This window comes from Neofelis nebulosa, chromosome 15, assembly GCF_028018385.1.
Source record: "Neofelis nebulosa isolate mNeoNeb1 chromosome 15, mNeoNeb1.pri, whole genome shotgun sequence".
NCBI lineage: Eukaryota > Metazoa > Chordata > Mammalia > Carnivora > Felidae > Neofelis > Neofelis nebulosa.
The window spans coordinates 33,482,127-33,493,655 of record NC_080796.1 but is presented as its reverse complement, the minus strand read 5'-3'; the positions used below and the strand labels follow the sequence as shown (position 1 = coordinate 33,493,655).

General features: G+C 45.4%; 1 protein-coding gene across 1 annotated transcript; it reads left to right on the top strand.

Moving 5' to 3' along the window:
• Positions 1–6,465: 6,465 nt before the first annotated feature.
• Positions 6,466–8,598, top strand: IER5 (immediate early response 5). The gene has a single exon (XM_058700491.1). It carries the CDS (start codon positions 6,700–6,702, stop codon positions 7,654–7,656), a length of 957 nt encoding a protein of 318 aa, XP_058556474.1. The 5' UTR covers positions 6,466–6,699; the 3' UTR covers positions 7,657–8,598.
• Positions 8,599–11,529: the final 2,931 nt, after the last annotated feature.

Here is an 11,529-nt window from a genome sequence, read left to right as displayed (position 1 = left end):
ATGAATGTGACCTTTTATGTTCTCTTTTTGATACTACATCTTTAAATCTGCTATGTATTTTATAGTTGCAGCATTAATTTAGATGCTAAATTTTAAACTTCAAAAATTTTATTTTCAAGCTTCAAAAATATTACATAATAAAGCTGGGTTGCAGGAAAAGGATTTTATCTTGTTTCAGTTTTTAGATCTGAGGTAAACAAATTTTAAAATTCAGTTCCTCAATCATCCTAGACCTATTGGCTTCATGGCTACTGTACTGAATAGTGCAGGCCTAGGGTTTTATATGGTGGTAGTTTCTCATTCTGTGGCTTGAGAGGGCTGTAGGCTCATTTTCATGAGTTTCAGTACTCTATTTATTGAGGAATTTGTTCTTTAGGAGTACCAAAGGAAGAAAGATGTGACAAAAAAGGTTATAAAAACAACCTAAGTTTCTCTGAACCAAATATAAAATTTAGGACAAGAAGGAGGGCTGCTTTAGGGGAAAAGAAATGAGGAGAAAGAAAAAAAGGCAACGTTTGGTGCCCACTCCTTGTCAAATATTATTTAAAAAGAAATTCTCTAGTAGCCAAGCAGCCAAAAGAAAAAAAAAAAAAAGATGTAAAATATGCTACAACAGTGAGAGAGAAAAAGTTGCATTAAAAAATGGCTTTGTTCTCACAAGAGCAAGAGCAGGATTGTCTACATAAAGTGCTAATAATGTATTTTTGTAGCGCTTTTCCCCTAAAGCACTCAGGATTTCATACGAATGATTATTCACTTACATAAGCAACTTTGACCCCCTGAAAATTTCCAAGTGTCCTAACATTGCAAGGTAGGTTTGGTGCAGATAACTTACTTCACCCACTCCTTTCTACTCCTGGTGCCTTCTCACAGAGCTACTGAGTGCATAATCCATGGTCGGTTTGCATTGTTCTTATACAGACTAGACTTAAGGCAATATAAGGTCTGTAATCACCTAATGATAATACTCAGCCTTCCATTTGTCATGCAAGAAATAGAGAACAACACGAAATAAAGTCAACAGCAGTGGGCACACAAGCCCCATGCTTAGAAGAATCCTCTGGTCAGAGCGCCTGAGTGGGAACAGGTGTGGCCACCTCTCAGCATGCTAACCTGCTCCTGTGTGTCCAGAGGAGAGTTTGGGGGTGGAGGGACGGACCAGACTTGATGAACATGTCCTGGCCACTTCCTCCAGAGCAGTTTCTTCCTTGTCCTTGTCCTTGTCCTACCCCTAGTGTTTCTCATCCTGCCTTAACTTAGAAAGTCTCAAAGATTGATAATGGCAAATTTTTTTTAAGTTCATTTACTGGGGTGCCTGGGTGGCTCAGTCGGTTAAGCGTCTGACTTCAGCTCAGTTCATGATCTCAAGGTTTGTGGTTCGAGCCCCACGTTGGGCTCTGCCTGGAGCCTGCCTTGGATCCTGTCTCTCTCTCTCTCTCTCTCTCTCTCTCTCTGCTTCTCCCCCACTCGTGCTGTCTCTCTCTCTCTCTCTCAAACTTTATTTTGAAGTTTATTTATTTGAGAGAGACAGAGATAGCACAAGTGGGAGAGAGAGGGAGAATCCCAAACAGGCTCTGCACTGTCAGTGCAGAGGCGGCTCTAATCCACCAACTGTGAATCACCTGCTTTCTAAAGTTTAGGAAATATTCTACATCTCTCGATAGGTGGAGATAAAGCTTGCAGGTGGAGATAAAGCTTGCAGAACATAAGAGCCCATGCCCTCCAGACATGAGTTCTCAATGTTCCATTTTGTTGTCTCAGGATTAGAGGAAGTCCTGATGATAGTAGTGGTCATGCTGTTTCAAGTCAGTAGATATTTACTAAGCACCTATTATGCGGTGTTGTAGAAAAAGTATTTAAAATTCAACAAGTGCTAACTATGTGCTGGGTACTGAACTAGGCTCTTGTACAGTACTAACAATAACCGTAAGTAGACTGACTTAGTGCCTGTATGGTGCTGGGGGCTATAGTAAGCACCTTAGGTATTGTTATTATTTCCATTTTACATAATAGGGGACTGAGGCACAGAAAGGTTGAATAACTTGCACATGTTACAAAACTAGGGCATGGTTTTCTCATTTTACTTAGATGTGAAATAACTTTCCAAAGGTCACACAGCAAGTAATAGGTAGAATGAGGTAACCTAGTCCCAGAGCCCTGCACTCTAGGTTTAGAGTTATGTAGAGTTATATAGGTTCTCCACCTATAGCTGTGTGACGATGAGATCTTTCAGAGTCCTAGTTCCCTTATCTGTAAAGAGAGATAATGAGATCTACTTTCTGAACTTTATAAAGATCATAAATAATGTCTCTAAAGTGACTACCACAGTGCCTGGTAGACAACATCATTATTAGAAGTTCGATCATCAAGTGCGTAATCAATCACTCAGTATACACAGGTGTGGCCACCCCAGTTGTTAAAATATTGAAATGGTTCCATGCCAGTTGGCAGAATCTCTGCCCCAGGCTCCTGAGTACACCCCTTCCTAGCCACTCAGCACCTCCTGCAGGAGCCCCCCATAACCCCTGGCACTGTAAAGGCCTCCAGGATTCTGTTCTGGTGGTTAGTACCCGTGTCGTCCATTTGTTAAATTTTCTCACTATCTTCTGGCTACACACATGAGATGGGCTCCTGCCTCCAATGACAGCACAATTTGACAGGGGCCCTGAGCATGACAGGAGCAAGTGATGAGAGCAATGCTGAAGGAAAAGAAGTGCAGTGGCAGATGGTTAAACTCCCAGCTCACGTGGATCAGGAGGGCTTCACCTAATGCTTTCTCTATCAGTGACTTGGGTGGGTGTGTGTGGGGGGGGGCATCCCAAATCTTGACTACAGTTCCGATCTTGTGTTTTTGTGTTTTTCATTCTTCCTACCTCCACCTAGTTCAGGCCTTCAGGACCCTTGCCTAAACTCTCACAAGAGCTTTATAATTAAGTGATCCTCTTTATAGCTCAGTTGTAATTAAAAGCACTGGCTGTTCTAGAATCTATCTGTGGTTTTCTTACTCAACTACCTTAGGTAAGCTCCCTGAGGCCCCATCTCCTCATTGAGGCATTCATGACCCACTGTCCTGAAGTTCTAGCCTCTGTTCCTAGCTGTTGCCACTTACTATAGGCATCTGACACACCTACAAAATTATATGTTCCCTATACCAGACTTTATTTCTCTGCTGCTTACAACTTGTGGATCCTACCTCAGGCTTTTTCAACACCCTCTTCAAGTACAACTTCTTTCTCTTGTCTCTTTCTTCCCTCCCTGGCCTCTTTGCCCACTCTAAGGTCTCATGGGGGGTGGTATTTTCTAACTAACATATGTTGATAATTTCTTATATGCCAGGTTATTCTAAGAGCTTCACGTGTGTTACCTTGTTTTGTCCTCACAAAAACTCTAAGAGGTGGAAACTATTATTATCTCTAGTTTAAGATGGAAAAGACCAGGGGCGCCTGGGTGGCTCAGGCGGTTAAATGTTTGACTTCGGCTCAGGTCATGATCTCATGGTTTGTGGGTTTGAGCCCCACATCAGGCTCTGGAGCCTGCTTGGGATTATCAGTCTCCCTCTCTCTTTGCCCCTCCCCCACTCACGCTTTGTCTCTCTCTGTCTCTCTCAAAAATAAACATTAAAGGAAAAAAAATCAAAAGATGGGAAAGACCAAAGCACAGAGAGGCAAAATAACTTTCCAAAGGTCACACAGCAAGTGAAAAGTGGAGCTGGGATTCCAACTCAGAAAGCTTCCCTTCAAAGCCTGCACTAAAGCTTTTTAAAGTGACCCATAGCTCCCTAAGCTCCTGGGTGGTTCAGTTTGTTAAGCTTCCACCTCCAGCTCAGGTCATGATCTTGTGGTTCCTGAGTTAAGTGTGCATCAGGCTCTGTGCTGTCAGCTCAGCAGCTCAGAGCCCGGAACCTGCTTTGGATTCTGTGTCTCCCTCTCTCTGTCCCTCTCTCTCTCTCAAAAATAAACAAACATTTTTTGGGGCGCCTGGGTGGCTCAGTCGGTTGAGCGTCTGACTTCGGCTCAGGTCAGGATCTTGCAGTTTGTGAGTTCGAGCCCCGCAACGGGCTCTGTGCTGACAGCTCAGAGCCTGGAGCCTGTTTCAGATTCTGTGTCTCCCTCTCTCTGTCCCTTCCCTGCTCTGTCTCTCTCTGTCTCTCAAAAATGAATAAACGTTAAAAAAATAAATAAACATTTTTTAAAAAGTGACTAATAGCTCTCAAAGGAAAATAGAAGAAAAAAAATTTCACATTCTTATTCAAAATATACGACATGCTTTTGTAATTATTCATGTTACTATTTTATCTCCTTTATGCAAGCTGAGAATTCCTAGAGGGGAGGAGCTCTGGGTCTCATGGACTGGTTCCTCAGTTACCATTAATAAGTTGTGGCATAGGTAATGTTACTGAGCCATCACGTCCTTTGGAAGACTCTTGATTGTGAATTGACCATTATCAATCCTACCTTTTACTATTTCTCCTAATTAAATATCCCACTTGGCCAAACCCTGGGGCAGGATCAGGCCAACTATTCCAGGTGGATTCCAAGAAAGCTGTGCTCAGTTTTAGGATTCAGATTGTGGCTGAGAGTTGCCATTTTTTTTACGTTTTATTTTAATTCCAGTAGAGTTACCATAACAGTGTTATATTAGTTTCAGTGTGTAATACAGTGATTCAACAATTCCCTACATCACCCAGTGCTCATCGCACACGTGCACTCCTTAATCCTCATCACCTATTTCACCCATCACTCCCCACCCCCACCCCACCTCTCCTCTGGTAACCATCAGTTTGTTCTGTATAGTTAAGGGTCTATTTCTTGGGGCACCTGGGTGGCTTAGTTGGTTGGGCATCCAACTTCAGCTCAGGTCATGATCTCACAGTTCATGAGTTGGAGCCCCGATTTGGGCTCTGTGCTGACAGCTCAGAGCCTGGAGCCTGCTTCAGATTCTCTATCTGCCCTTCCCCCACTCACGGTCTGTCTGTCTCTTTCTCAAAAATAAATAAACGTTAAAAAAAATTATAGGGGCACTTGGGTGGCTCCATCAGTTAAGCATCCAACTTTGGCTCAGGTTATGATCTTGAGGTTCATGAGTTCGAGCCCTGTGTCAGACTCTGTCCCAACAGCTCAGAGCCTGGAGCCTGCTTTGTATTCTGTATCTCCCTCTCTCTCTCTGTCCTTCCCTCACTTATGCTCTATCTCTTTCAAAATAATAAATATTAAAAAAAAATTTTTAAGAAAATAATTATAGAATAAAGACAGTCTGTTTCTTGGTTTCTTTTTCCTTTGCTTATTTATTTCTTAAATTCCACTTATTAATGAAATCATATGGTAAATACCATATTTAAGTCTTTCTCTGACTGACTTACTTAGCATTATACTCTCTAGCTTCATGCATGTGGTTGCAAATGGCAAGATTTCATTCTTTTTTATGGGTGAATATTTTAGTTATCTTCTGCATAATAGAACAGATGTGTATGTGATTTTTCCCTCTCAGAGGTGGAGAGACTAAAGCTCCCGAGGTTCTTTACCAGAATCATCAGGCGGGTCTGTGGAGCTTAGACCGACTAAATCAAACTGACTCTCCAGGAATCCAGGAACTGAACTCCAGTCCTGGACAATCCTGTGGTGATTCTGCCCTAAGGCCACATACTAAGGATTGGTAGATGGACTAAGTTGTTGACTTACCAGAAAAGTCTGGAACACTCTTCCCCTATATTTTTACCTTGACACAAAATAAAATTATGACATCATGATGGGAACACAAGACTTCTCTATTTGTATTTTTAGAACTTGCTAGATTCTTCCAAGGTGGACTAGTCAGTTCTTGTGTTGAAAAATCACTGTGGAGAACCTGTACCACCTCTCATTGTAACCTGTGACAAGTGTGTTTGTTTCATAGAGAACAAAGTGATAGATGACTGCTTTAGTAGAGAACCAATAACTTGGTATCTAGTCACAATTCCTTGGTAAGCAGCTAAAAACTTAGTAACTTTTAGGACTCTCTTTTTCTTTCTTAGATTTAACAGATGCTAAGAGTGTTTGTGACTCCAGGGCGGCAAGGCACTCATCCAAAATCAGTATCTGCTAAATACCTTGTGGTAATACTATTTGTTACGGGGGCGGGCGGGGGGGGGGGGGGATACTCAGATGAAAGTTCCAGTGGTTTAGTTCCCTCTGGTTCTGGCAAGCCAGCGCACAAGCCAGAATCTTTAACTACAAACCACACTGTGGCTAAGCCTCCGTTCAGTGACCCACAGGCGGAGAACAAGCCCCGACCCGTCCCGTCCGGCCACCGCCGCACGTCGTCGCCCCCTTTAAGAGACTGCTCCGCGGGACTAACGTTCGAATGGCCCTGGCGCCCCTCCTCGGCCTCCGATTGGTCGCGCGCGGCGCACGAGGGCGCGCCGCCCAGCCCCGGAACGGTTGGCGGCCCTTCGCGATTGGCGGGCGAGGGGCCTATATAAGACGCCGGGAGTGCGGGCCCCCCTCAGTTAGCGACCGGACCTGGGAGCGGGCTGTTGTCTGTCGTGAGTAGGAGCGGGAGTCAGTGAGCGCGTCACGGGAGTCGTTTCTTTTCAGAGTCTTCAGGTGTCGAAGGTCCACCCCCGGACCGGACTTGTCGACGCCTCTCGTCCCCTCCCTGTTTCCGAACGTGAGCCGGGCTCTCTCCGTCATCTCCGAGGCAGCCCTGCGAAAAGGAGGCAGGATGGAGTTCAAGCTGGAGGCTCATCGTATCGTCAGCATCTCCCTGGGCAAGATCTACAACTCGCGGGTCCAGCGCGGCGGCATCAAACTGCACAAGAACCTGCTGGTCTCGCTGGTACTGCGCAGCGCTCGCCAGGTCTACCTGAGTGACCCGTGCCCGGGCCTCTACTTGGCCGGTCCCGCGGGGAGCCCGGCGGCGCCGCCTCAGCAGCCCGGGGAGCCGGTGGCCGGGCCGCCCGCGGGCTGGGGGGAGCCGCCACCGCCGGCCGCTTGTGCCGCCTGGCCGGAGACCGAGCCGCAGCCGGAGCGCCCGGCCGACCCGGCCCCGCCGCGGGTGGGCGCCGCGGAGCCCGCGGCCCCGGTGACGGGCGCCGGGGACGCTCTTCGGGCCGGAGAGGTGGAGGCGGAAGCTGCCTGGCGCCGCGTGGAGGGACCGCGCGAGGCGGCGGAGGGAGGAGCCGGGGTCTTCGCGGGAGCTGAGGGGCCCCGTGGGGCGCGCCGCCACTGCGGCTGCCCCTCAGGAGGGGAGGACAGGCCGGGGGCGCTGGGCGCTTGCCCCCGAGTTGACTGCCGCTGCGCGCCGCGGCCGGCCGAGGACGAGCCCCCGGCACCGCCTGCCGTCGGCCCCCGGAAGCGCGGCGCGGCGGGCGTGGGTGGCGGCCCCGCGGGCGGTCCGGCGCCCGGCTCCAGCCCGCTCAAGAAGCCCCGCCGGAACTCGGAGGAGCAGCCGGGCGGGGCGGAGGAGGAGGAGGAGATGGAGACCGGGAACGTGGCTAACCTCATTAGCATCTTCGGTTCCAGCTTCTCGGGACTCTTGCGGAAAAGCCCCGGGGGCGGCCGGGAGGAAGCCGAGGGAGAGGAGAGCGGTCCGGAAGCCGCCGAGCCCGGGCAGATCTGCTGCGATAAGCCGGTGCTGAGAGACATTAACCCTTGGAGCACAGCCATCGTGGCCTTCTGAGCCCCCGGGTCGCGTTCGGAAGGAGGTTGAGCGGCGGGTGGCCCCGACGTGGGGCTGCGAGGACGGCCCAGAGACCGCAGGGCGCTGGACGCGTTGCGGGGACCGTGGGTGCCGCCGGGCAGCACCGACTGCCCTCGGGCTCGGCCGCCTCCCCCCTGGAGGCTTGTCGGAAGAGGACGATCGTTAACTTTTGTGTAGTGTTTTGTCTGTGTACGTACGTCTGTCTTGTTGAATTCAGACCATTTTGTCCTTCTGGAATGCACCACCCCTTTCCCAGGGCTGAGGAGATCGGGGGCAGACGGGGACTTTCCTTTGCCGGCAGCCCGGAGAAGGAAGCGGCGGAGAGGGCCGGGCCTGGGGAGTTCCCCTTTCGTGCTCGGGGGAGGAAGGGACTTTACACACACCCCTCACATGAAAGCTAGCCCCGCACCAGGGCCGGGAGTGGCATTTCCTCACAGGATTTCCTAAGACTAGAGGGATTTAGTCTGGAGCAGAGACCTGTATCATTTCGCTCTCCCCACTTTTCTCTCTCTCTGAAGAAACTTCTGTACCCTGTGATTACTCTGGGAAAAGGGAATCTGAGCGGCTCTTGTCTTCCCCACAGGGGGGGAAAAAAAAGAAAAAAGCTTGATGAACTTCACAGAAGAGTTCAAGCTTGGAAATACGGAGTTTATAGAGAATAGATATATTTTTAAAAGCTCTAGATCGGAACTACTACGAGTGCTTTTAAAAAGTGTTTAATGAAACAGAGTTTACAGACAGAAGCCCTAAGTGGAAAGACCTTATGGTTTTGTAGATACGGTGACTCCAGTCTTTGTTGTATAAAGGTTGGGGGAGCCGACAAGGTTTTTGTACAGTATTTTCTCCTTCGTTGTATTGATTTTGGTATAAAAATGTAACTTTACGTGTCTAACACGTATTAAATATTTTGAAGCAACTTAATTGCCTCCTTGTCTGTAATCATCTGTCTGGGTTGGGAGGGAAGAGGGAGAAGGATAACTATGGTCCTGGCTGGAAAAGTGGTTCTTAATATCAGTCATGCACAGACTGGGGACATTGTTTTCTGACTTCACTAAGTATGGAGAGAGGTGTTGAAGGTGTCTCCCTTAGATCAACGGAGGACTGCTATTAGGTACTGATACCAGTGGTCAGCCAATTTGTTAACCTGTCACTACAACTGCCTTTTCTGAAGTCCGTTTAGCCCAGTTTGATTTTCTGCAGCTCAATCTGATGGTGTCTAATATTAATTAACTTTAGTGCCAACTTTTGAAGCCCTTCCCGTATGCAAATATGTTTTCACAAAAACTTCTTTTTAGTATCCTGTTAAACTATATAATATGGGTTATCTTTCAGCTTTATTATTGAAAAAAACAGACACGTGAGGGCAGCTGATGAGACTGACCCGCCCAGTTGGTTGATTCTCCTCTGTATTTCAGTGGATGGAGTTTTCAGTGTTTTGTTTTGTTTTTTTTTCTCTTATTGTCTTATCTGTAGAAAGTGAAAGGAAATTGCTTGTGTCAAACTAGGTAAGAAAGGAGGGCTAGGCAAATTCAGCTTAGCAAAACTTCCTAATTTGCTCAGTGTTTGGGTCATGGTAAACACTTAGGTGATGACAGCTATGTCATCAGTTGGTTTTACAATAATTACTGCATTTTAAGAGAGCTTTTTGTCGGGCAAGTATTCGATATGTGAAAGGGATTCACTAATCTAGTTCAGAAGCAAATCAATTAGAACGCTATTTTAAAATATTGTTGCTAGTACTTTAAAAGCTGTTATTGGTCTATAACAGCTTATAAATGAGTATTTAAGAGATGGAACAAATTGAGGAAAGATTAGACAAAGCTTTTAAGTAAAGGTTATGGCCTTTGAACAGGGGGAGCAAATGAATGGTGCTTTGGTATTCCTAAAGTCTTGATTATGTGAACTTCTGTCATAGCTCAGTAGGCCAGTGCTTTGATTTTTTGCAACTCTATTAGTGATTCATTAAGCATAAGGAACTTTTGGCCTTATGCTCCATCACCATAACAATATATTCATAGAATTAAACCTTGTCTAATCAGGGTCTTATTAAAATTGACATGTTTTTCTTTCAGAGATTAGCTATTTAAGTTCAGTTCTAGCCACAAGAGATCCATTGAGTGCTAACTGCTTAAACTGAATAAAGGGTCCAGGGCCTTACTTTTGCAAACATTTCCTGTTGCTAGAAAGTAATTATGCTTGAACAGCTATCTCAGTGCATCTTTATTTTTGAAAGGGGGTAACATTTGATGTGTTTAAGAGAGTTGGTATGCTTTGGGTAAGACTGAAGTTCCTGTTGATTGTTTTCACATTTAAGAGAAAACATGGGACCATGTTTCTACTTAATTTAGAGAACGTAAGTGGATATATTTGATAGGGAGACCTAGCTTTGTAGGAAATCTGAAGAGATCATGATTGGTTTTGCAGAATTGTTGCAGAAGCTGTATAGTGTAATGGTTAAAGCTTGGGCTCTTGAGTGAGACTTCTGATTTTGTATCTTGGGTCTGCCACTGAATTAGGTGAGGAACTCTAGACAGATGACTTCATCTCTTTCTGCCTCAGTTTTTCCAAATGTGAAATTGAGATAATTGTATCAATCTCGTAGGGTTGTGAAAGTTAATGAGCTAATGTCTCAAAAGTTCTTAGAAAAGTGAGCATACATAGCACTCAGTTTTTTAGTTATTGTTAACTTAGAAGTGAATTTTGTGTGTAAATCAGATATATTACTGTCAAAAAATTGTGTATATTTGTAAGAAAGGCAAGTAAGGGGGAATCTATTTTAAACTTAGCCTATCTGAATGCTGGGTTTGTTTATTCTCTGGACACTTGGCAGTTACAAAGCTTAGTTGCATCAGCATGGTTTTGCTGTTCTGTATGTCTCACACCAACTCTGTGACTTTTCTGATTGTATCAAGCAACTCTTTTCAGAGAAGAGTAAGCAGGAGTGAAAACACTCAAGGAGCAAAGATCTTGTTGACATACAAACGCTTTCTGTGAGTAAAGAAAAAAAATAGCCCACAGAGTTATTTTTAGCTTGAATTGCTTGGGCATAGAATGTTTCTTAAGCCATGTTAATTGATAGGTCTTGGACAAGAGCCTTCCCAGTGGCAGGATAAGGTTATCACACACAACTAAATCAGATTCACTGTGACTACAAATGAAGCCAATAGTTTTTAATACCTAACCACTTGTTGACCACTCTGGGAGGGACCTCTTCTTTTGATTAAAGAAACCTTAGCTGTGGTCTAGGGGGAACATTTTTTTTTTTTTTTTTACTGTCCCATGAAAACTAGTTGTTTAAAAAGTGCTTTTTGATGAGTACTTCAAGATCACATTAATAGTGAATAAAGGTGATAAGTTTTAGTACAACACTTCTTAACCAGGTTACTTTAAACCTGTCTTTCCTCTCAGAAACTTGATTGTATTTCGGGAAAGGAACTTAAGATGGAAAGCTTGAACTGCACAGTGACTAGATTTTCCCTAAGGCACCTGGTAGAGTAATAATAACCTTTCCATCCCTATCTTTTATCACTGATTGGATTTGGGGATGAGAAGTGGGAGGGAATGGACTATTTAGCAACATTGGTAAAAATCTTCTCAGACTACAGACATAGTAAATATTGGGAATGGAATTAATGATGACAAAACCTCTTTTTTATCACTGAATTAGTCTGAATCTCTTACCTCAACTTGCTAGGCAGGTAACTCCCCTTAGAGCCTGTGAGATGGAGTCAAAAGGCTAATACCTACTGTGATACAGAGTTCGATGGACATTTATTTCCTTGTGCTTTTTTTTTTTTTAAGTAGAGTTAGTTCAGTTCACTGAATAACCAAAGACATTCTGATCTCTTGCCC